General features: G+C 40.0%; 1 protein-coding gene across 1 annotated transcript; it reads left to right on the top strand.

Moving 5' to 3' along the window:
• The first annotated feature begins 988 nt into the window (after positions 1-988).
• Positions 989-25,754, top strand: DRG1 (developmentally regulated GTP binding protein 1). The gene is made up of 9 exons (XM_008566428.1): positions 989-1,115; positions 2,023-2,146; positions 3,278-3,453; positions 10,875-10,944; positions 15,978-16,147; positions 18,682-18,812; positions 20,099-20,266; positions 20,511-20,633; positions 24,506-25,754. The coding sequence occupies exons 1-9, from the start codon at positions 1,074-1,076 to the stop codon at positions 24,603-24,605; spliced, it is 1,104 nt and encodes a 367-aa protein (XP_008564650.1). The 5' UTR covers positions 989-1,073; the 3' UTR covers positions 24,606-25,754.
• The last annotated feature ends 742 nt before the right edge of the window (positions 25,755-26,496 follow it).

Genomic DNA, 26,496 nt, shown 5'->3' with positions numbered 1-26,496 from the left:
TCATCTTGTAAAAAATGGAAACAATACAGAAATATGTAGAACAAAATGTGAAAGGCTTCCTCCCTTTTCCTCACATCCCGTCCTACTGTTAAGAGCTTGGGATGTATCCTTTTATTTAGACCTTTAAACAATACACTTTCATACATGTAAGCCTATATAAATGCACATCTGATTTTTAAATTAACATAAACGGTATCACTACGTAGATGCAGCTCTGCGTTTTTCCATTTAACGTGGCCTGGACATCCAGTCAGACCACAGATCTACATTTTAATGGCTGTAATGGTATTTCACAAGCTAGAGGTACTATTATTTATTCATCCATTTCCCTATTGACGGGCATAAACAGTTTCCAATTTTTTAGTATTACAAGCTATTTTGCAAGAAACGGTTCTCTGGAAATTGTCTAATCGTGCATTTATTGTGGGCTCACCATGTGCCACACATTCTACTCCGGGTTGGCGGTAAACAAAACAGACACCTAAACATAGTTTTATTTGAGTGACGGAAAGGGGGCATATTCTTTCTCCAAGAGGGCAAGGCAGGCTGAAGATCGGTCTCTTCGCCAACTCAGAAAGCCGTCGGGGTGTCTCCCCAGCTGTAAAAAGGGGGCCAAGGACCCGTAGGTGCTGGCGAGGAAAAGGGGTTGGGGACGTGAGTGTACTTTCTATCCACGCCCAGAGTCCCCGGGCTGCAGCACCCAGACGCTCATCACACGCCGTGCGCGGGAGCCGGAGCCGGACGCGGGGCGCAGGTCCGGAGGGGCGGGGCCGAGCTGCGCGCGACCCTCGGCGCGCTCGGGGCAGCCCGTACGGGGGCGGACTCTCTGGCCCCGGCTCCCGCGGGCTCTATGACACCGCACTGGCTCGCAGAACGGGCGGGGTGGACTGTGGGGGAGGAGACCTTTCCACTCTGTACGACTGGCGGTGAGCCTCACGCAAAATCCTCTCGCGAGAATTCGGAATTAACGCACCTGCGCAGTGCAGTAGCGCCTAGTGGTGGCGGGGCCGCGGTCGGGTGTGTGAGGGGAGGCAGTCTGTGAAGGCCACTGCGCCCCCCAGGGACTCGACGCCATGAGCAGCACCTTAGCAAAGATCGCAGAGATCGAAGCCGAGGTAATGGGCACAGCTGGCGCTTCACTCCCAGTCTGAGCATCCTTTTTTGCGCGGCGTCGCTCCTGCCCGTTCTCCCTTCAGCCGCGTCAGGACCGGGCCCTGATCCCCCGATTCCTCTCAGCCAGGCCCGTGTTCCCGATTACCCCCCTCCTGGGCTCGCGTTCCCAGCCTCCCCTCATTCCGGGCCGGCGTTTCCCGACTCTCCACAGCCCGTGCCGCGTTCGACTCCAGTCCTGACATTCTCTCAGTTTTTCTTCCTTTTCTCTGAGCAACACAGAATCCTTTCCGTTTCTCCATCCCTGACCTGGTCACATACTTCAGGATCCTTTCTTATCATCCCTCACTCCGCTACCCCCTTCTTCCCCCCGTCCCCCAGTCTCTATTGACCCCCTTTTCCAGGATATTGCTCCTGGCAATAGGATCTGGAAGTAAATTGATATTTGTGTGGTGGCGGTTGATTCCACTTGGATATTGTGTGATTCTATTGCCTGAGACACTCAGAGCTTTTTAAATTTAGGAGAGTATCAGATGGGTACCAGGTACAAGCAGTAGAAAAGGAATCAGCGAATGGTTTTTAGTCTAGCGTGTGGACACTAATTGGAATGACCTTGATCTTGTCTCTTCTCTTTGGGCCTACGTTGGGTTAAAGGGCCTTTGTTGTTTGCTGTGTAGTGAGGGGAATGAACTGGATGGAGAGAATGGAGTTTTACTCTTTTAAAGTCTAATTACCGGCCAGGCACCGCCCCCCACCCCCCTCAAAAAGTCTAACTAAAATGGGTAAACTGACATTAGTAGGGCCTAGAGAAAAAAAAAAATCCTCATTCTCAGAGCTGGGGAAGCATTCATTCTGGATATTTTACCCTGTAGAAAATGCTTCTGATTTATGGCTGTGATTCTTTCTTTATAGATGGCTCGGACTCAAAAGAACAAGGCCACAGCACACCACCTAGGACTGCTTAAGGCTCGCCTTGCTAAGCTTCGTCGAGAACTCATTACTCCAAAAGGTGGTGGTGGTGGTGGGCCAGGAGAAGGTTTGTGTTTTTCCTCTCTCTTTCTATTTTTTTTGGTATAATTCTGTCAAAATAATACATGCATGTGGCTTAAAAATAATTAAAATTTTTCTATCAAAATAGATTTGTATTCTCTAAGCCTGAATTCTTGAATTGTGTTTATTTCATTTTATTCTGCTGGTTTCAGAGGCAAATGAATACTGTCTAAGTGAACCACCATTTTATTTATTTATACCCTGCACTGATCCAAAATAGATTTACATTGGATTTACATAAATGTGTAGATTTGTACTGTCAACAAAATTAAAAATAAGTAAGGAAATTGTTGCAAAGGGAAAATGAAAGTAGGAATAATAAGTTGATGCAAAGAGAAATAAGGTTAGGACCCAAAGAAATGTCAGGAGGTCTGTAGACTAACTAGAGAAGGACCACAAATTTGACTGTGAACTTGTTTGCAGCCATTGTAAAAAAAGAAAACCCAGTCAATCACACAATTCCCAGGGTTTGTAAGACAAACCTCTTTTTTTTAGATCAATTATTACATAATATTTGGGCCTTAAATATTATAGGTACTAGAAAGGTATATAGCAGTTTAAGTGGTAGAGGAATACAGTTTTCATATCAACACTACATTGACTGTTGTGAATTGCTGCAGGGGGAATTTTCTGTGCTTGAGTTCTACCCCTAAGGTAAACCATAAAAAGTTTGAGAAATAGGGCCAAGAGGGATAGGCAGTGAAAATGTGAAAGGATGGGGCCAGCCCGGTGGCGCACTGCTACAGTGCGCCGCTTGGGAGCGCGGTGGCGCTCCCGCCGAGGGTTCGGATCCCACATACAGACCAGTTCCTGCTCACTGGCTGAGCGAGGGGCGGGCGTGACGCCGAGGGTTGCGATCCCGTTGCTGGTCCTGGTCCGGTACGGGCGTGACACTGAGGGTTGCGATCCGTTGCCGGTCACGAAAAAAGACAAAAAGGACCGAGGGTTGCGATCCCGTTGCTGGTCCTGGTCCGGTACGGGCGTGACACTGAGGGTTGCGATCCGTTGCCGGACACGAAAAAAGACAAAAAAAAAAAAAGAAAATGTGAAAGGAATTACATAGTCTTAACACTCCTGGGATAACTCTCCTTTTTTTTGATATTTATTGATGTTTTAGGTTTTGATGTGGCCAAGACAGGTGATGCTCGAATTGGGTTTGTGGGTTTTCCCTCTGTGGGGAAGTCAACACTGCTCAGTAACCTGGCAGGAGTATATTCCGAGGTGGCAGCCTATGAGTTCACTACCCTGACCACTGTGCCTGGTGTCATCAGATACAAAGGTGCCAAGATCCAGGTGAGTGAGGCCTACAGGCCAACGAAGGGAAGAAATCCATTCTTTTATTCATTTAAGAAGCACTTTATTGGGAGCTCACTGTATGCCAGACCTGGTCTTACATCTAGCAGGGGAGATAGAGCAGTACATAAATACAGGAATACCATGGGATAGTGCCTGTGAAAATGCAGAGAAATACATTATCATCTGAGGACAGGGGAGAAAGTCTGGTGAGACAAAGAAGGCTTCATGTGGAAAGTGATACTGCAGGTGGGTCTTGAAGTTAGAATAGAATTTCGCCATGCAGAGAAGGAAGAGAAGAGGGTGTTTCAGGAAGCGGTAATGGTGAACAGTCTGCTGTGGTGTGAGATTGGGTGTGGGGCAGGAGTGGTGGAAACTGAACCTGGGAAGGTAGGTTGGGGCTGAGTTATGAAGGACTTAGTGTACCTGGTAAGGAAGTTGAATTTTATCTTGTATGAGGGTCTTTCAAAAAGTTCGAGGAAAAATAGAATTGAAAGATAATACAAATCTTTCCATGAACTTTTTTGTTTGTTTGTTTGGCAGCTGGCCGGTAAGGGGACCAAACCCTTAACATTGGTGTTATTAGTACCGTGCTCTAACCAAGTCAGCTAACCGGCCTAGCCCTCCATGAACTTTTTGAAATACCCTCATATGTAGCTAGGAACCATCAGAAACTTTTCAATAAATAAATAACATGTTCAGGCCCTTTTTAGAAGGTAATTCTTGTCTGTGAGGCATAATGAAGTTGGTCTCCTGAGACGTTCTTCTTAGATAGATTATAGATTTAGGGCTTCTAAGTGATGGGTCCCCATGGGTTTGAAAGAAGGTGTATGTCAAATATAATGAAACATATTCTTGTTGGCTGCACAGCTGAGAGTGAAAGGTTCTGAATTTCATTTTGAATCTGTGTTAGAGGTTCCCAAACTCTCTTGGTTCACAGTACCCTTAGTGTCTCAGCAATTATTTCATGACACCCTTTTTTATCTCAGTAATTTTTTATGGTGCTCCTAGGCCAAAACCTCCCCCTCCTCCAAAAAACCCTCCAAAGGTTCTGTTTGCTAAATAGTTATGTCCAAACAACTTAATAAGATATGTGTCCTTATAGTCGCAGCTATTTACTGATAGGATATGTGCACCTATTGAGTACGACATAACTCCTCAAACCTTGGAATCAGATTGGATACTGCCACATTTATTTCATTTTCCACATTGATTTTTGTGTGGTACTTAAGTTTTATCACAGCAACTACTGAAAAAATCAATTTCCCCCAAATTTGGATCTGATGTAATTGAAAGCAGTGTAGTGGGATCTCATGTTGAAATTGTGAACTACTGGGGCTAGTAGTTCTCTTTGTGCCTGCCAAATCAAGAATTGCTATGTTTCTCTTGAAAATTTAGAATATCCAGTGGCACCTGTAAGTTCACTGGTGCCCCAGAGTAACTTGACACATAATTTGGGAACCATTGGTGTAGGCATTTCTTTTTCTCCTTGCTGAGCTACATACACAGTGAGTTGTATTCATGCTTCTTTTATTATATAATCAGAAGTAGGAAGGGACCTGTGTCCTGGTGGCATTTTCAATGACCTTTTTTCCTGCAGGTTAGGTGCCCATGCAGAGACTGTATTGGGACATGTCCCATGTCAGATGTATATAACAGTAATAAGAAAGTGTATACATATTTGGGTGATGGCTTGATTCTAGCTGGTTTCAGAGTCTTGTTTGTTTTTTCCTTAAAAAATTTTTTTTCTTTTATTCTTTTTTTTTTTTTTGTCTGCTGGCTGGGGCGGGGAACCGAACCCAGGGGCCTTGGGGTTTTGAGGGTGGGGTAATTTTTTTTCCTTTTTTTTTTTTTTTTTTTTTTTTTGTCTGCTGGCTGGTGCTGGGAACCGAACGCAGTGACCTTGGTGTTATGAGGCTGTGCTAATTTTTTTTCCTTTTTTTTTTTTAATTAAAAATTTTTTTTTCCTTTTTCTATTTTTTTCTTTTTTGTTGTTATTTATTTATGCATTAGATTTTAGAGTCTTGTTGACAGCTTTGACAACTCAGAGAATAGCTTCTGTCCTGATGGGTTGCTGTTGACACCTCTTTCAGGGCTTCTGAGTATCAGAATAAAGAGTTGCTAACCTCCTCTCCTTTTTCTTTCCCATACAACTTTCATTCATTCAGTCTCTTCGGACCGTTTAGGGGTTTTCCACCCTTTTTTGTGTGTGGTGCTCTCTGCCTCTATTTTTCCTCCCCTTCTGTCTTTCTCCAGAAATCAAGTTATGTAAGCATACTAGTAGTTGTGCCTTACTGAATTAAGATGACTGCCCTGAAATGTTTTTTAAAAGGCTGTTTTGTGGCAGAGGACTCATTACCTGTGACCTGGTGGGGGCAGTATACAGAATTAGAACCACTTAAGAATTATAAGGCTGCCTGCTAAGTTCAATTGGTTAGAGCATGATGTTATAACACCAATATAGGGCCGAGCCCGTGGCGCACTCGGGAGAGTGCAGTGCTGGGAGCTCAGCAGCGCTCCCGCAGCGGGTTTGGATCCTATATAGGACTGGCCAGTGTGCTCACTGGCTGAGCGCGGTGTGGCCGGTCTCAAAAAGGACAAAAACAAAAAAACAAAAAACCACCAATGTCAAGGTTTCGGATCCCTGTATTGGTCATCTGCAAACAAACAAACAAACAAGAATTATAAGGAGGGGGATTTTTTTGTTTTTGTTTTTTGTAAGGACGGTTTTTAACAGTAGAGATGCCTAAAAATGGAATAATATCTCTTGAGGTAATGAGTTACTGTGTCTGAAGGTGTTCAAGTAGTGGCTGAATCACTGCTTACCAGGAATGTTATAAAGATGTATCACACAAGCAGATATTGGCCTGCAGAGTTGGTATACGGTGCTTTGAAAATTATAGGGCTTATGTTTCACCTTGCTAGGGTCCCTCGAACTTCTATTCTCCTATATACACAGTTGACTTTCACATTGAAGTTACCTGCTTTAACCTCTAAAAGTATTCGAGTTTGAAGTAGTTTAACATCCAGTTCTTAAAATCCTACAATTCCATGATTTAAAGAAATATTTTTTTTTCTTATCTCTTAGTTGGTTGCAATTCAGATACATAAGACGTTGGTTATTTTTATTGAATGAAAGTTAGTTGCTACATTTAAATAGTTCAATGTAATTTTTAAAATATTTCCCTCTCAAGAAAAGCTAAAGTTGCTTTTACTTTTGTAGGAATCTTAATAAATTTCCCCATTGTGTTCAGCTGCCATAGTTAGAAAGCCCTTGCTCTTTCTCCCTTACTATATTATTCTCTCTTTCACATGATCTTTTATTTGATGTTATTGTCATATTTCAGTTTTTAACAGTTTTAGATTATCTAGATGGATTTTCCTTTCAAGTTCTTATAGCATCAGTTAAGCTCAATATGCAGTAAATGCTTTAGCTGATGGTGTGTGTGTGTGTGTGTGTGTGTATATATATATATATATATATTTTTTTTTTTTTTAATAGAAAGGGATTTACTAAGTGGTAGAAGTAGATTACAGAATCATCGGGAGGGTTGAGGAAAGACTGTAGACTTAATTTCTAGGAACCGATGAACTTTTTGTTTGTTTTCTTTATTGAGGTATAATTCACATATAATAAGATGCACATATTTGAAGTGTTTAATTTGATATGTTTTGATATATGTATACACTGGTGAAACCATCACCATAATCAAGATTGTGAACATATATATCACCACCAAAAGTTTCCTCGTGCCCCTTCTCTCCTGTTGTTCCTTGCCCCCTCCATCCTCAAGCAATTACTTATATGCTTTTTGTTACTATAGATTAGTTGACATGTTAAGAGTTTTATATAAGTAAAACTATATGTAAATATAAATGTATTTTCTTTTTGGATGGCTTCTAATCATTCAGCATAATTATTATTATTTTTTTGTTTTGTTTTTTTTTTTGTTTGTTTGTCCTTTTTGAGACCAGCCGCACCACGCTCAGCCAGTGAGCGCTGCGAGCGCACTGGTCATCCCTATATAGGATCCGAACCCACAGTGCCGCACTCTCCCAAGTGCACCACGGGTTCAGCCCAGCAGCATAATTATTTTGACATTCGTGATGATGAACTTTTAAAGCCATAGAGGTTTTTTTCTCCCATTTTTGTATTGATTTTTTATTTTATTTTATTTTATTTATTTATTTTTGTCTTTTTTTGTCTTTTTTTCGTGACCGGCAACGGATCGCAACCCTCAGTGTCGCGCCCGGACCGGGACCGGCAACGGGATCGCAACCCTCGGCGCTGCCCCCGCTCCTCGCTCAGCCAGTGAGCGGCCGGTCTGCATGTGGGATCCGAACCCTCGGCGGGAGCGCCGCCGCACTTCCCAAGCGGCGCACTGTAGCAGTGCACCACCGGGCCGGCCCGATTTTTTATTTTAAACTAATGTTGTGTTTTTAGGGGGTTTTTTTGCAGCTGGCCGGTGTGGGGATCTGAACCCTTGACCTTGGTATTGTAACACTGCACTTTAACCAAATGAACTAACCGGCCAGCCTATTTTGAACTAATTTTACACTTACAGAAAAATTGCAAAAATAGTGCAAAGAGTTCTCATATCACTCACCTGCTTCTCCTAATGTTTACATCTTACATAACCATGGAATAATTATCAGGGATAGATTAACATTGATGCAGTAATATTCACTAAACTATAGACCTTACTTGAATTTTTATAAATTTTTCCACCAATGTCCTTTTCCTATTCCAGGATTCTAGGTAGGATTATCCCATGTTTCATTTTGTTATTTCTCCTTGTTTTCTTGCCATCTGTAATAGTTCTTTAGTCTCGGCTTTCATGACCTTGATACTCTTGAAGAGTATTGATCAGTTATTTTGTAGAATGAGAACCCCTCAATCTGGGTTTGTCTGTTGTTTTCTCATGATTAAACTGAGCAAGTATTTTTGACAAGAGTACCACAGAAATGATGTGTCTTTTGCAATGCAGCACATCATGGGGATCATGATGTTGATATATTTTATTGGTGATGCTGACCTCCGTCATTTGGATAAGATAGTGTCTGCAGGTTTCTCGACTGTAATCTTTTTTTTTTTTTTTTGTAGTTAATAAAAATTTTGGAGGAAGTACTTTGAGAAGATATGAATCCTGTTTCTCCTCAAACTTTTGCCTACTCATTTTAGTATCCATCTGTGGGTATTGTCTGTAACAATTATTACTGTACTTAATGGTGATTTTCTTTTTTTTTTATTACATTTATTAATTGGAAATCTTCTGTATGGAAGAGCTGTCCCTTCTTCCCTGTTTATTTAGTAATTTCTATCAGTGTGGACTCATGGATATTTTATTCTATGGGTTATAATTCATGATCATTTTATTACTCAAATTTTTCCAGCTTTGACCGTTAGGAACTCCTTTTGGTTGATTCCTGTGTTCTTTTCATAAGCCCTTGTCTTTTTATGAGTACATCCTGATTTTCTGGAACCATAGACGTTCCAGGCTATTCTTATATTTTCCCTCCCCAGCCCTGGGGTCAACCACTTCTGAAGAAGCCCTAGTTCCTTTTATTGGAGAACGGTGTTTAGAAATCAAGATCTTGGGCCGAGCCCGTGGCGCACTCGGGAGAGTGCGGCGCTGGGAGTGCAGCAGCGCTCCCGCCGCGGGTTCGGATCCTATATAGGGATGACCGGTGCGCTCACAGCACTCACTGGCTGAGCGCGGTGCAGCCGGTCTCAAAAAAAGACAAAAATAAATAAATAAATAAAAAATAAAAAAGAACATATAAATGATACTCTTTAAGAGTTAATGATAATCAAAAGCACAGTATCTTCTTTGCAAGAAGCAAAGTAACGCATCCTTTGTCCACAGGAAGTTGAGTCAGGTTAGATATCTATAAAAATCAAGAAATCAAGATCTTGGTGTTGGGTGTGCTCATTACTCCCCATGTAGCCTTTTAGACCATTATAACTAAAGTTTCTAAGTCAAGGCAGGTGTATTCAACATAAATTATCTTTTTATTTCTCTTTTGAAAGGATAGCTCAGTTTGATTGGTGCTTTGTGTCAATATTGGAGGAGATAATGCTATTTTTTATACAGTGATAATAAGGAATAGCTTTTGAGTAGGTACTTCAGTGGAGAAATTGAACTGTTTAGCACCTCTTGAATCAGTTCTTTTTCACTGTGGTTTATATTTAATGTGAAGTATATTTCTATGATATCAGATATGCTTAGAGCAAGGTATATCTGATTTAAATTGATGTTTTGATAAGTTGCAATTCTGTTCCCTGTCCATTTGTGCATATAATTCAGTACTGGCCATACAGGAGACCCTTGTATTTTTAGATTTTTCATTTGCTGCCTTGTTTTTTACTGATTCTTAAGGGCTCTAACTAATAGTTTGTAATTTTGCTGAGGTGTGAATTTGAATCACGTATGCTATGGGGCTGGTTTTGATGTTCTCATCATTAGCTACACTAACTCCTGTTAAGTTTACTGCCTCTCCTGGGAATTTAGCAGTCATTTTCAACTGGGGACGCACATCAGAGTCACCTGTGGAGCCTGTTTAAAGTACAGATCAATATCTGCACCCTTGTAAATTAAAATCTGCTCGGAGGGTCTCAGCTATCTGCGTTTTTGATCAGCACGTGAGTTTTGACCTGCTCCGTTTCCGACCTGGGCCGGTTCAACCCTCCTTAGACAACCTGGTGATCCCCGCCACCCCCCACCCACACTCCCGGGAGGTCACTATATTGATGCTGAACTTAGAGCAGACACCAATCGGCATAGCGCCCTACAGCCCAGAACTGAGCTCAAGCGATCCTCCAGCCTCAGCCTCCTGAGTACCTGGGACTACAGGCGCGGGCCACTGGGCCCAGCAGCTATCTGCACTGTTAAAGGTTTTCCAGGTGATTCTGATGTGCTCATCTGGTTAAGAATGCCTGCAGAAATTTTTTTGAGTTGGGGATTTGCCAAGTCTCAGCATGTATCAAATGTAGATGTCAAAATCCAGCTATTACTTGCAGTAAGGGAAGGCTTGTGGAGGCTCAACCTTCTGAAAAGTGGGGTAACATTGAAAGATATTAATGTAGAATAATGGATTTTGGCTAAAAATCACAGGTTATAATGTTTTTTTTTAGATAGTGACTTTGGGCAAGTCACTTAACCACTATGAACTTCAGCTAATATCCTTATCTCACAGATTTGTTAGGAATTTTAAAGTAGGTAGAGTACATAAAAAGCCTGTAGCTGACATTTAGTAGATATTTAGTAAAAGTAATATTCACACACTCACTTATAAGGAAGATTGGATTTGGGTCTCATAAATTTTGGATACTTGAGGAGAATTAAATTACTCTGTTTGATCTGTTCAGATTTATAACCACTTTTTCCTTTTTTCTCATTTCCCTGTTCTTGATCTTGCAGCTCCTGGATCTCCCAGGTATCATTGAAGGTGCCAAGGATGGGAAAGGTCGAGGCCGTCAAGTCATTGCAGGTGAGTGGTCCAGTAAGGGTATCGTCCTCTTACTTGGTACTATTCCTTTAGCCAGGGACTGTTGGGCTTGGAGGTTATACCAGAGCAAAGGGTATGGTTTCACCTGACTTCTCACCAGAGTCCAATGTCAAAACTTGAAGGAACCTGATACAGTAGTAGTCCAGACCTCCATTTAAGGAGAAACACTAAGGACAGAACTGAAATGGGTTTAGTGTCACTCTGTTGGTGGCAGATTCAGAACTAGAATTCAGGTTTCCTGATTCCTTAACCTGTGCCTTCTTTTTTACTTTTTTAAAAGTAAAATGTTATAAATGGCTAATTATAAATTGCAACAATCTGTTTCCTCACCTCTCCTTACCTCCTCTGTCTCTGCCCATTGGCAGCTACTGTCAACTCTACAGCTGTTCCTTCTATTACCTTCATATTTTAAAATATTATGCTTTTATCACTATTTCATGATTAACTAATTTTGGATATCTGTTGGTTTCATGTTATGGTAGAGAATTAGCTCTCTTATACTCAATACTTCTTCCATTCTTTCAAATTTCAATTTTTAGTTAACTCATCAATCATGGTGTACATTATTATGTAATGCCTATGTAACTTAAGTAGTGTACTATGACTTGTTTTTATTTTCTTGAAATCTTTTTTTTTTTTGGCAGCTGTCCAGTACAGGGATCAAACCCTGGACCTTGGTGTTATTAGCACTATGCTCTAACCAACTGAGCTAACCAGCCAGCCCCTGTTGGAATCTTTGATTAATACCTGTTTTTTTTTTTCCTTTTGTTTATTTTTCTGTGTTTGTTAATAATTTTCAAATGTTTCAACAGATCAAATGTCTGTCAACCAATATTTTTCTAGATACTTAAAAATAGTTCTAAATATAATCTTATTGATATTATTCTCTCCCCCCACCTCTGACATTACCCTCCTCTGTCCTTGGTCTTTGTGTTTCAATCTGGATTGGTTGCTTTCTAGATTAGTGCTGTCCAGTAGAACTTTCTACAGTAATGGAAATTTCTTTTTTTTTTTTTTTTTTTTTTTTTCCGTGTCCGGCAACGGATCGCAACCCCCAGTGTCGCCCCCTGCCCTGGAAATTTCTGAATCTGTGCTGTCTAATATGGTAGCCCTTAGCATGAGTGGCTATTGAACAGTTGAAATGTGTCTAGTATAATTGAGAGACTGAATTTTAAATTTTATTTAACTGTAGTTAATTTAAATTTAAATAGCCACACATGGCTAGTGGAATCTGTATTGGATGGTGCAGCTGTAGACTTTGCATGGCTGTCATGCTGAGATTTTCTTTTGTTCTTTTCTTGTGTGGGATCCTCTATTTCTTAAAGACAGTGTCTGACTTTTTTGGGGTTATTTTCATATTTTGCTGAAGCACATTTCTTTAGTTTCTTCCATATAGAAGGTGAGTGATATAGGTAAATTTTTCTGTCTTTTCATGTTTGAAAGTATTTGTATTCTACTCATACTGAATTATTAATTTCGCTATTTATAGAGTTATAGGTTACAAGTCATTTTCCCTCAGAATTTTGAAGGACACTATCTTCTAGCATCTACTATTAGTGTTGAATTCAGTGGTGTTATGATTTTTTTGTAAATAACCTATTTTTCCCTCACTGGAAGCACTTAGAAACTACTTCAACAAGCTGTGTCTTATTTTGGGTTTTTTTTCTTTGTTTCTTTTTTTTAAATTCATTTTGCTGGATATTTGGTGGACCCTTTCAATATAATGACTCTTGTCTTTCATTTATGTAAAATTTTCCTGTTTTCTTTGGTAATTTACTCTTTTCTGAGTTCCTTTATAGAATGTCTATTAACAGAACGATGGACTTCTGGATTTGGTTATACTTTTCTTATTTATTTATTTATTTTCCTTTTTGTCTTTTTTACTGACCGGCAACAGGATCGCAACCCTCGGTGTCGCGCCCGCACCGCGCTCAACCAGTGAGCGGGAACTGGTCTCCACATGGGATCCGAACCCTCGGCGGGAGCGCCACTGCACTCTCAAGCGGCGTACTCTCCAGTGCGCCACCGGGCCGGCCCCTTTTCTTATTTTTTTAAATAATTTGGTTTTTTGTCTCAATTTTTTCTTTGTGGGACTTTTTCAGATTTATCTTCCATCTTGCTATTGAGTTTATTTCTGTTATGGTATTAGTTTTACTAAGACTTTGCTTCTGTCTTCTTATTGTTTCTTTTTGAGCCTCTTGTTCTTGTTTTATGGATGCATTTTCTTAGACTCTTATTTGCTCTTATCTAAATGTCTGGATCTCTATTCTAATGATTGTGAAATGTGTAGTATCACTTTGCCCTCTTGTGAACTTTAGACCAATTGCCCAGCATATTTCCACTTGGATGTCCAATTAGGTGTCTCAAACTTTTTTTTTTTTTTTTTTGCACCTGGCTGGTGCAGGGATCCAGACTCTTGAGAGGTGTCTCAAACTTAACATCTGCAAAGTTGAATCTTGATCTGTCATCCCCAACTTGTTCTTCCCTTAGTTTTTTCCATCTCAGTTAAAGGCAATATATCCTTCAAGTCTTTTAGGTCAAGTCTTTTTTTCCTCTTATCCTCTATATCCAGTACATTATTATATCCTGTTGGTTTTACCTTTGAAATATATCTAGAATCAAGCCACTCTTTTTTTCTTTTTTTGTCCTTAAATACAGAACGTTGCATTAATCATACTCCCCAGTTCATGGAACATTTTCATTATAGGTCTGTGTAAGGGCCTCTGATTTTGTTTATTTGTGTATTTTATTTTACTTCTATACCTCACTTTCTTTCCCTCTACCTCAGGCAATCATTCCTCAGGCAATCTTTCATGAGAACTTGAAAGTGGATGGGATGCTTTGTCCCTAAGCAGGGTTTTTGACTAATGTGTTTTATTATAGATTGACGCAGTGAACCAGCTTATTTGGAGGAAGAACCCTGTCCATGACAATAGGTATTTCTCCTGTGGATAGTCAGTGACTCCAAAGAAAAATGCTTTGCTTAAGTCTTCTGCTTGGAGGTGTGCTGGGAGAAGGGAAAGGGAAGGTGTCTAGAGACTCTTACTGTATAGAGTGCAGACTTTAAGCCTCCTCCTTTTAAGTCTATTGTTCCACTGTTGTGTACCTCTTGGCCTGAATTCTAGTGGCCTTTCTTTCTTAAATTGTGGATCTCTTGAAGAAGAGATTCATTTGCCCATCAGAGCCACATCTTTTTTTTTTTTTTGTCTTTTTTCGTGTCCGGCAACGGATCGCAACCCTCAGTGTCGCGCCCATACCGGACCGGGACCGGCAACGGGATCGCAACCCTCGGTGTTGCTCCCACACCTCGCTCAGCCAGTGAGCGGGAACCGGTCTGTATGTGGGATCCGAACCCTCGGCGGGAGCGCCTCCACACTCACAAGCGGCGCACTGTAGCAGTGCGCCACCGGGCCGGCCCCAGAGCCACATCTTCATTTATATCTTTATTTCATTAATCTATTTCAGCTTTAGTATTCTACCTATCAGTGTCTGTTTATGGTATCCTGTTTGTTTTCTTGTTACCATCAAGACATAGGTCAGAATAGGGCAAATATTTAGTCAGCATTTTTGAATCATTGGTTTTCTTAAAAAAAAAAAAAAAAAAAAAGAATCCAGATAAATTAAATATATTGAAAGAAAAAAAAAGGTGTATTTCTAAATTGGACACAGGTTTCTCCTAAAGGGCTGCTCATACTTCTGTTGCCTTTAGTTTTCTCTAAGCATGAAAGTGAATAATACAACACAGAGAACACTAGAAAAGAATATTTTCAACTCTGCTTTGGGCCACTGGGAGAAGCCTTGTGCTCTCTGAACTTTGAAATACTGATTTATGCCTGTTTTCTCAGGGTAATGCTAATAGTGCCCTTTTTTCATTCTTAGAAGTCTCTTTGCTTGGTTTATAAATTAGTCATCCTAATTGTTACTTTTTTAATTGAATTTTTACAGTAAGCATGGTTTATTTTTTTTAATCTGAAAAAAAAATTGATGTTAAAACAACTACAAAAACTCCCAAGGGTCTTTGATTGACTATTGTTCTGTAGAGTCTGATTAAATGCAAAGATTTCTTAGATGGGACATTAAAATCGTGAATCACAAAAGAAACAATTGATAAATTACATATTGTCAGAATTAAAAACTTGTTCTTTGAAAGACACAGTTAAAATGAAGAAGCAAGCCACACACTAAGAGAAAATTTTAGCAATATGTGTATCTGTCAAAGGACTTGTTTTCAGAATATATAAAGAACTCTTTTTTTTTTTTTTTTTAAAGATGACCGGTAAGGGGATCTCAACCCTTGGCTTGGTGTTGTCAGCACCACGCTCAGCCAGTGAGCAAACCGGCCATCCCTATATAGGATCCGAACCCGTGGCCTTGGTGTTATCAGCACCGCACTCTACTGAGTGAGCCACAGGCCGGCCCATAAAGAACTCTTATAGTTCAATAATAAGACAAACAACCCAATTAAAAATGTGCAAAAGGGCCGGCCCGGTGGCGCACTGCTACAGTGCGCCGCTTGGGAGTGCGACGGCGCTCCCGCCTAGGGTTCGGATCCCACATACAGACCAGTTCCCGCTCACTGGCTGAGCGTAATAACTTCGTATAGCATACATTATACGAAGTTATCGGGGTTGCGATCTGTTGCCGGACACGAAAAAAGACAAAAAGGAAAAAAAAAAAATGGGCAAAAGAGTGAACTTGGAAGATATCCAAATGGCCAATATATACATGAAAAATGGCTCAACGTCATTAGTCGTCAGAGGATTTGTGTTATTTCCTGGTTTGTATCTTCATTCAGATTCATTTTTCTACTAGTGTATCTAGAAGGTATGTCAGTTCTTGGGCTAATATGTAATGACTTCAAGGCATACACTGCACATTGACATCTGATATACATCTTCGGTAACTTTAAGAACTTCATGTGTATGTATTTACAACAAAAATCCTTTATCTCTTATTTTGGTTAGTTAAGGCTATATTGAACTTTCTTTGGGTATAATTTTTTTTTTATTCTTCAGTGGCCCGAACCTGTAACTTGATCCTGATTGTTCTGGATGTCTTGAAACCCTTGGGACATAAGAAGATAATTGAAAATGAGCTGGAAGGCTTTGGCATTCGCTTGAATAGCAAACCTCCCAATATTGGTTTTAAGAAAAAGGACAAGGGAGGCATTAATCTCACAGCCACTGTAAGTGGGGAAGGAGACGGGGCAGGCTGTTAAAGGGACCTTAGTAGAGAGTGGATTGAGGTGCACTGACATTGACATTTGGAAATTTCCTGACTTTACTTGCACTAATTGATACAATACAATGACCTTGCAATGACTGACAAGAAAGACTTCAACTTTAGAACAGGAATCAGTCTCAGACTTAAATCTGCAAATTCGTTTTCTCTTTTGGGTTATCTGTTTGGGGTGGTATGGAAGTATAGACCAAAATACGCTTGCATGAAGTAGATGGCTACCAATATCCTTTGTTTTCATTCATTTAATGTAAATTTATAGAGCACCTACCATGGGCCAAGAATTGTTTTAGGCTCTAGGCAGAGGGAGTAGGGAGAATGGAAGAGGGAATAAAATTTACAAAACCCCCTGCCCTTATATTCTAATTGGGTAAAGTAGAAAACAGAATTAATGAGTAAAATGTAGTGTATTAGACAATGATAAATCTAACAGGAGTAAAGTAGGGAAAGGGGACAGAGTGTGTTGGTGTGAGGGTTGCGGGTTTTTTTTTTTTGACTGGTAAAAGGATCGCAACCCTCGGCATGGTGTGGTCCGCACCACGCTCAGCCAGTGAGTGCACCAGCCATCCCTGTATAGGATCCGAACCCGTGGCCTTGGTGCTACCAGCGCCACACTCTCCCGAGTGAGCCATGGGGCTGGCCCTAGGGTTGCAGTTTTAAGTACATTGGTCAGGGAAGTCTTCACTCAGTAGACAGGAAGGAGTGAACCAAATGGATATCTTGAGGAAAAGCATTTCATGTAGAGGGAACATCCAAGTGCAAAGACCCTGAGGTAGAGCATGCCTTTGCATGTTTGAGGAATAGCAGAGTGAAGCAAGTAGAAGAGTAGTAGAGATGAAGTCATAGCATAGGACCATATATGCTTTTACTTTGTAGGAGATGGGAAACTATGGGTTGGGTTCTGATCCACAGAGTAAACATGATTTGACTTAGGTTTTAATGGAATCATTCTGGCTGTTGTGTTAATAGACTAAAATGGGTTAAGAGCAGAGCAGAGCAAAGAAATTATTGAAGAGGTTGTTACAGTAATGCAGTCAAGAATTGATGGCTTCTTAGACCAGGGTTGAAACAGTGGAGGAAATCAGAAGTGGTTGATTGTGGAAAGATTTTGAAAGCAACCAATAGGTGTTATAGCTGGATTGGATATGAGTTGTGAGAGAAGGAGAGTCAGAGATGATTGTTTTTTGTCCTGACCTAGAAAAATGAACTCTCATTACTAAAATGGTAGTACTTTGGGTAGAATAGGTTTGGAGGGGAGGTGAAGATCAGAATGTTAAGTTTTGATAATAATTAGACATCCAGATGTTTTGTCAAGAAGGCATATGAAGGGGCCGGCCCGGTGGCGCACTCGGTAGAGTGCGGCGCTTGGGAGCGCGGCGGCGCTCCTGCCGAGGGTTCAGATCCCATATAGAGACCAGTCCGCTCACTGGTTGAGCGCGGTCGGGCGCGACACCAAGGGTTGCGATCCCGTTGCCGGTCACGAAAAAAAAGACAAAAAAAAAGAAAAAAAAAAAAAAAAAAAAAGAAGGCATATGAGGAGTGATCTAAGCTGGAGATACAAGTTTGGTGGTTATCATCTTTAAAGTCATGAGCCTAGCTGAGATCACTAAGGAAGTGGGTATAAATAGAAAAGAGGTTTGAGGAAATAAGACTTCTTAGACAAAGGAGGAGAAGGAAAACTGGAAGAGTTTAGAATACTGGAAGCCAAGTAATGAAAGTGTTTCAGATAGGAGTGATCAGTTCTGTCAAATGTTGCTTCTCAGTCATAGACTTGAGAACTGAGAGTTTCCTTCTAAATTTAACATTCTGTGGTTCAGGTGATTTTACTGGCTTAGGTTTAAGCTGTCCAGCCTAAAAGATTTTTCCCATTATCTTGTCATAATGTTTGAAGTTGAGCATTCAAGGTTCTTTCTGTGTCAGTGTGCTAGGGCTGCCATAATAAAGTACCACAGGTTGGGTGGCTTAAACAACAGAAATTTATTTTTCATATTTCTGGAGGCCAGAAGTCTGAGATCAAGGTGATGGCAGGGTTAGTTTCTTCTGAGGCCTTTCTCCCTGTGTCTTTACGTGGTCTTTCCTCTGTGTGTCTATGTCCTAATCTCCTTTTCTTATAAGGAAGCCAGTTGTATTGGATTAGGACCCCACCCTAAAGACTTCATTCTAATTCAGTTACCTCTATAAAGATCCTATCTCCAAATAGTCACATTCTGTACTGATGGGGTTAGGATTTCAACATATGAATTATGGGGGGTGGGGGGAGACACATAATTCACACCATAACACCTTCCCTTGAGTTTGGAAAGATTTTTAGTTTTAAATTATTTCTTACTAAAAGTCAGTCTCGTCTGAGTTAATGTCTTCAGTAATGAGTTTGTACCTTAGCTAGAATTATCCAGGTACATGGATAGGTACCCTTGGGGGATTTGTTTGTTGTTGTTGTTGTTTCTCTCTGACTAGTCATTGTCTGCCATGCCCATTCAGTGCCCTCAGAGTGAGCTAGATGCTGAAACTGTGAAGAGCATTCTGGCTGAATACAAAATTCATAATGCCGATGTGACTCTGCGTAGTGATGCCACCGCTGATGACCTCATTGATGTGGTGGAAGGAAACAGGTACTGAGTGTGCAGTCTATGCCTGATTTTGAATTTGAAGCCTTGTGGAAAGAACAACAAATCATGAATCTGGTGAACATCGATTCTAATTCCAGTTGTGCTAATATCTCAAATAATAGTGGGCCTTGGTTTCTTTAGCTGTAAAATGAGGGGTTGATCTTGATTTCTAATATCCATCCTTGCTCTGAAATTTGATTTTGATGGTCATGTTCCCCATTTACGTTATTTGCTGTGAACTAGGCTGTCTCCTAAGCTCTGTCATGTGATGATTGAAGAGAGTAGGTCAATCTGCTCTTCCAGAATTAATCCATCTGAGAAATCCTATAGACTGTCCTATAGAAGTCAGAGCAGGCTAGGCTCTGTCTATTCTTTTCAACCTAAGGGTACGTAGCTGAAAACCTATTCTGTGAAACATTAATATTTTAATAATTTAAACCACAGTTAAAATTATTCCTATCATTTGGATATAATATTTTTTAGTTGCTTTCCTGTTCATTTGTTTGTATTTGTTGGACGAATTTATTTGATCCACATTTGAAAACAAACAAAAGCCAATGCTTTGAGTTAGATATTTTACAAATGAGACAACTGAAGCCTGAGAAGTTGTGGCTTGCGTAAAGATTAGTAACCTTAGCTGTCATATTGATTGGACACTAGGAATATGACATTGCTAGATGCTGTGTTTAAAAAAATTTTCAGGGCTGAGCCCATGGCGCACTCGGGAGAGTGCGGCGCTGGGAGCACGGCAGCGCTCCTGCCGTGGTTCGGATCCTATATAGGGATGACCAGTGCGCTCACAGTGCTCACTGGCTGAGCGCAACGCGGCCGGTCTCAAAAAGGACAAAAAAAAAAATTTTTTTTTCAGTCCTTAAAAATTATCAAGAAATATGTTATTAGAAGTTATTCTTACATTCTTAAAACAGCTTTATAGGAAACTGACTCAGAGAGGTTAAGTGACTTCATAGTGACACATATCTAGAAAATGACAGAGCTGGGATTAGAATCAGTCTGGATATCTCAAAGCTTGTGTTCTTTCCACTTTTCCCAGTAATTAGCTTTATGGCTGGGACTAGGGCCTGTGTTTTGTTATTTCTCAACCCATAGTTCACTATTTGGATTTTCTACTTATTTTGTTAGGAAGCTTTTTAAAATTTTTTTGCAGTTGATGTGCCACTTATCCCTTTTCAGAGCCTTGGATTTGGGGTCTGAGTGAGCAGGTGTTGATAATAGGCTAACAGTTTTGTCAGCAACTCCAGACTAATTCCGTTTTTCTTCTACTTCTGTAGAGTTTATATCCCCTGTATCTATGTGTTAAATAAGATTGACCAGATCTCCATTGAGGAATTGGATATCATCTATAAGGTGCCTCATTGTGTACCCATCTCTGCCCATCATCGCTGGAATTTTGATGACCTGTTGGAAAAGATCTGGGACTATCTGAAACTAGTGAGAATGTATGTCTCTGTGGATAGAGTAATGTTGTCATAGGATTTAAACCAACTTTCCCTAAAATGATACCCTCTGGAGCTCATGATAAGTAAATTGGTTCCTATAATCTACTAGGTTGTATTGAAGGCACTTTCTTCCTCAAGTTGGAGGTTATCATGGTTTGATCTCAGGGGTGATAGAGGGCTGGTTTGCAATCAGCTTGTGAAGCATTCTAAGAAGGTGGCAACCTCTGTGCCCTCTCTATTCTAGTTACACCAAACCCAAAGGCCAGTTACCAGATTATACATCCCCAGTGGTACTGCCTTACTCCAGGACCACAGTGGAGGATTTCTGCATGAAGATTCACAAAAATCTTATCAAAGAATTTAAATAGTAAGTATCATGGACATATGATGCCTCCTTTTCCTTGTGAGCTACTGATTTTGCTAACTTGTAATTCTTAGGATAGCACTAAAGAAACCACACTGTAGGAAGGCTGCTGAAATGTTTGCTTGGTTAGAACTCTGCCGTGTCTTCTTAATACTATGCCTAGTTAGGGCAGGAAGAGCTCCAGAAGCCTCTTCAAGTCAGGAGGGCTGATACTACAAAAGGCCCTGACTTTCCCTGATTAATTCATCTTCCTCTTAGCAAACACATATATTAATTCTTCCTGTCAGGATCATACTGGCCTGCACTGGTTACTGAGTCTCCTTCTAAACCCTAAGCATGGGTAAACTCCCCCAATCTCTGTCTTATACTTTTCACTGCTGATACGGGGTGAAAAAAATTTTTTTAATTTTGTATTTTGAACTAATTTTAGACTTACAAGTTACAAAAATAGTGCAGTTTTCTTTTATCCCTCATCCCACTTCTAATGTTAGCAGCTCACATTACCATAGTACAATTAACAAGAACAGGAAGTTAGCATTTGTTCAATATTATTAACTATAGACTTTATTTGAGTTTTACTACTTTTTCTGCCAGTGTTCTTTTTGTGTTCCAGGAACCTACAGGAATTACATCTAGTTATTTTTCCTAAGTCTTCCAATGTCTAGTCTCCCAGTAATATTTCCTTAGACTGTCTTTGATGACCTTGACACTTTTGAAGTGTGCTCACTAGTTATTTTTTTGAATGTCCCTCAGTTTGGGTTTGCCTGATGTTCTCTCATGATTGAAGTGAGATTATGCATTTTTGGTAAGAATACCACAAAAATGATGATGTGTCCCTCAGTGCATCATATCACTGGATTTGTAATGTTGATATATCTTAGTGATGATGATATTGACCTTGATCTCTTGGTTAGGTTGGAGGAGGCTGAGTTTTTCCCACCGTAGAGATAGTATTTTTCTTTTTGTAATTGTTAAATATCTTGGGAGAGATACTTTGAGACTCTGCAAATCCTGTTTCTCTTCAAGTTTTTCCCTGCTGATTTTAGCATCTATCGGTAGAGCTTGACTGTGACGTTTATTGCTGGGTGTTTGCCTAATGGTGATTCTTTACTTCCCTCTTCCATTTTACATTTATTTATTGGAATTCTACTGTGAGTTAGAACTGTCACTTTTCCCCTATTTATTTAATCCATGATTTATTTATGTCAGTGTGAGCTCTTGGATATTTATTTTATTCTATAGGCTATATCCAATACTGTCATTATTTTGTTGCTCAAATTGTTCCAGCTTTTGGCCATTAGGAACTTTTTCATGTTGGCTCCTGTGTTCTTTTTTTTTTTTAAAAAGATGACCGGTAAGGGGATCTTAACCCTTGACTTGGTGTTGTCAGCACCACGCTCAGCCAGTGAGCGAACTGGCCATCCCTATATGGGATCCGAACCCGGGGCCTTGGTGTTATCAGCACCGCACTCTCCCGAGTGAGCCACGGGCCGGCCCCTCCTGTGTTCTTTTGATAAGCTACCATCTTTTTTTTTTTGAGCATTTCTTTACTTTTTGGTACTACCTGATGTTCCCGATTGATACTGATTTTGCCTGCACCAGCCCTGGAATCAGTCACTTCTCTAAGGAGCCCTGGTTTTCAAGATCTGGTTGCTAGATGTGCTCATTTCATTGCTTGTAGGCCCTCTTAACAGACAGAGTTAGGAAATATATGTATGGATACTAACCCGAGCTGACATATGCATCTGTATTTCTGTGCCATACAGCTGTTTTTTTTTTGGTTTTTTTTTTGGCAGTTGGCTGTTCATGTATCTACCTTAAAAACCCTGAGTTTATACTGTTATTTCTGAATCCAGTTCTATACAACAGGGTTCATTTTAACTTACCCCCTTTTCTTATTTTTAACTTCTTTTCTCCAACAGTGAGAAATCCAGCTGTTATTATCTATAATCTATTTATTTATTTTTAAAATTCTAGTATGTATGTGTGTGTGTGTGTATATATATGTATATACATATATATAATGTGTGTATATATATATAATGTATATATATATATTATATATATTATATATATATATATATAATGTAGTTCAGAATTGCAACCTATAGTCCTGTGAGAAATAGTTTTAACTGTATTACAGTATTTCTTAATAGCTCTTTTCATCTTCACAGGCTGAAAATTTCATAATTGTTTTAAAAACAAAATAAGAAAATAGAAAATAATTGTAGAAAATCAAGAAAGCATAGAAATTAGTAACATTTAAAAAATACTTGTTTCTGGTCCTAAGAATACTGAGAGAGTGAATTCCTTTATTGAGCTTCACATTCTTTTTATCTAAAACAACAACTATATTCCAAATGTTGGTGCTCATTACCCTATACTCAAAACCATTATACTTTGGCAATTACTTGCATCAGTGAAGATGGTTCTTGGAAAAAGTTAGACATTGTCCTTTTTCAAACTTGGTAAATATCTGTACAGCTCCTGCCTTCTGTGGTGGCAGAACACTGTTCAAAGCCTCTAGAACTGTAAGTGTACCAAGGAATTAAAGGGGAGAAAAATATTTGAAAGGAGAGACATATCAAAGTGAATACAATTTTATTTGGTCACTATTTTCCAGATTTCTTTTTTTTAAAAAATTCTTTAATTCTTTAATTATTTAATAGCATTTTTAACTAAATAATAGAAAAATTTTAGCTTTCAAGCCTACTAATTGTGTTTTCCTTGTATTCCAAGATTCATATATGTCATTATTATAACTGTATTATTTCCCATTTTTGCTACTTTATGTTTTCTAGTCTTCAGTCACAGACCTTTCCCTTTTTATTTCCTTAGTTTAAAAATAGGATTAATGATTGTATGGCTTTTGATATGTTTTGCTGTATTGCTTTCCAAAAGGACTGAGCCATTTACATTGCCATCAACAAAACAGGAGATACCAACTTTACTGTAGGCATTGAGTATGATTGCTAACAACTAGTTGTCTAGTTTAAGGTAGTAGAATGGTCACCTTGCATTTATCTAGATATATTTGCTTGTTAGTGCATTTGAAAAATTTTATGTTTGTTTTACTAATTCTGTTATGTTATATTCCTGATACTTATCTTTTTTTTTTAAAGTGGTATCTTGTTTAGTGATTTCTTTTTGTAATATAGATTTTTAAAGAACTTTTGGTGCAATGACAAAATAATAATAATATGGCCACTTTTTTTTATGCATGGTATGTAGTGTTTTGTTCACCATTTTCCATCACTAGCACAACATATTCTTAATTTTGGAGGTCCCTGGATGCAAGTTTCCTTCATATGTTCCAAGAAATAAGGAGGACATATTAATTACAGTTCTTGATCGGGAGGGAGGATTTTCCTAGTGTGGCTGAGGAGGGAGATCCTAATTTCCTGTCATTACCCTCTGATAGTTTCAGCAGTCTCAGTAAAAACAGGTATTCTCTAGCAGTCAGTAACTGATGTGGTATCTATAAAAATCAGTCTCTAATCTGAATTTTTCAGGGTATTTCTCCGTAACAAATCCATGTTCTCTCCTTTAATTTTAAACTAGTCTCTTCACACTATTCATTTGTTTTTTGGTCTTTGACTTTCTTAAACTGACTCTGGAACAGGAGAAACCACACAGCTTCCAAAAGTCTCTGTCACCTCGTATGTGAAGGCTTCAGAGTGATATGCTGCTGGGGAAGATAAAGCCTCTGGGCTTTGAGTATGGTCCTTGACCTGGAAGAAGGGCCTTTGACTATTGCAGATCTTTGGCTCTTAAGGGCTGGGATGCTAAATCTGAGCAGAAGTGTGGCATCTGGGCAAATAGGGCAGAAGCTAGGTTTTTATTTAACTGATTCTTCTTTTTTCCTTTCCATACAGTGCTCTGGTCTGGGGTCTCTCTGTGAAACACAATCCTCAGAAAGTGGGTAAAGACCATACGCTGGAGGATGAGGATGTCATTCAGATTGTGAAGAAGTGAAACCTTCCTCTTTTCCCATATGCTGGGTCAACCACATCAGCTTTCCCCATGACCAAGCAACGTGCCCCAACCCCTTCTGGTTTTGGCAGCCATTGGATCAGGGGAGGGAGATGGAGGCACTCAAACTGGAACTTCACTTGTTTTATCTTGGTGTTACCTTGTATGTTGAACTGCATAAAAGATCTGCTAGGCCAGTTGGCTATGTGCAGTTCATGTGTCATTGTCAGAATTTCTTTTGGGATGGGCTGAATGAAGAAGGGTATATATAGTGAGGCAGCTACATAAGGGATAACTGGGAGCTTGCTCTTGAGTGTGAAATGGATAAAAATGTGATGTGCAACATCTGATTCGATGTTTACTCTTTGGAAACCCTTTCAACTGGACGTGGCCTCCATCTGATTTATGATACTAGAAAGAGGAAGGATTTGATGTAAGTTAAACTGATTATTCCCTGCTAGCCCATTTTGGGAGATAATGAAGTGTGGCAGTTGAGTAAAGTATTCCAGCCAGGCACATTCGGGTTTGAATTACAGGTCCACTTCTAATTAGTTCTAGAAACTTGAACAAATTATTTAACTTCTGTGAGCTTCAGTTTCCTCATGCAACATGGGGATAGTAATAACCACCCTTCTAGGGTGGTGATTGTTAGTATTAAGGGAGATGGTACTTGTAAATTGTTTAGCACAGTGTCTGGCATATAAGTACTCAGTGAATGTTTGCTCTTGTCACTGGGCCCTTTACTGGGCTCCCCCTCTGCCCTAGTAAGAGCATAGCTATAAATTATCATTGTTGAGCTGAACATTGAACTGATCCATCCTGCCAGCTAGGCCGTTAAATGTCTCCTTTCCCATAGCCCAGCCTTTCTGCTTGAGTCCCATGGCAGTCCTGGCCTCAGCCACATAATCTGGGTGAAGGCATGAAGGCAGAACACTGCAAGTGAGGCAACCAGTGTGACCAGAGCAGGTTTGTGTGTACACATCTGTGTATATATGGAGGTAGGAGGGTAGGTTAAGAGGATGGTTGGCATCAGGAGTACTTGAGGGTGCTAAGGGTCAGTTTGGGGTGCTTGGAATCAGAAAATTTAAGGGGATTGCTTATGTGTATTAGTCCGTTTTTGTTGCTTATAATAAAATACTTGGAACTGGGTAATTTATAAAGAAAAAATTTATTGTGTACATTTTCTGAGGGTGTGAAGTCCAAAGCCCATCTGGTGGTGGTGACAGTAACCCAGGGGTCTCACATTGCAAGATGATGTAAGCAGAGAGAGAGAGAGAGACAGACAGACTCTCCTTTTAAAGCCCTCAGAATCACGCCCCTGCCCACCATTTTTAATCCATTCACTACTGCGTGGTCCTACCATCCAATCACCTCTTCAAGGCTTCACCTTTCAATTACCATAATAGGATTTCCCACCCTCTTAACAGTCCCAGTGAGGGCTAAGTTTCTAATACATAAAACTTGGGGGACACAATTCAAGCTTCAGAGAGTTTTGGGGGGACATAATTCACTACATTATGTGAACTGGGAATAAGGGAATTTAAGGGGATTGCTTATGTGAAATCAATTGGAAAAAATTTTGGTGTGGCGGGCTAGTGAGAGTATGGGCAGAGGTGAGGTGTAGGCCCATAGGTACAGACGAGAAATCTAAACTTGGTAATTGACTTGTTCTTTGGAAGGAAAGTCAGAGATTATTTCTGTATGGAATATAGGGATGGTAGAGTAGCATTAGTCCCTAAGAAAACCTGGAAAGGAAACAGATTTGTAGGAAGACAGAATTTGATTCTATCTTCAAATGATGAGAGCTAGAGCTTTTAGCAGGTTGTAAGGGGTGGGGATGTGGGATTATCCACATACTCAGCCTTTGTTCAGTGCTTGTCCCTCCTGCTAGCTG

This window comes from Galeopterus variegatus, unplaced genomic scaffold (assembly GCF_000696425.1).
Source record: "Galeopterus variegatus unplaced genomic scaffold, G_variegatus-3.0.2 Scaffold241, whole genome shotgun sequence".
NCBI lineage: Eukaryota > Metazoa > Chordata > Mammalia > Dermoptera > Cynocephalidae > Galeopterus > Galeopterus variegatus.
Note: the sequence above shows the minus strand (reverse complement) of the source record. Positions and strands in the feature narration are given on the sequence as shown.

Excerpts from the sequence above, each read along its gene's own strand:
- DRG1 (XM_008566428.1), top strand. The coding sequence starts at position 1,074 with ATGAGCAGCACCTTAGCAAAGATCGCAGAGATCGAAGCCGAG. Across the intron at positions 18,813-20,098 it reads GATGTGGTGGAAGGAAACAG|AGTTTATATCCCCTGTATCT; the intron begins GTACTGAGTGTG and ends CTACTTCTGTAG. Across the intron at positions 20,634-24,505 it reads CTTATCAAAGAATTTAAATA|TGCTCTGGTCTGGGGTCTCT; the intron begins GTAAGTATCATG and ends CTTTCCATACAG.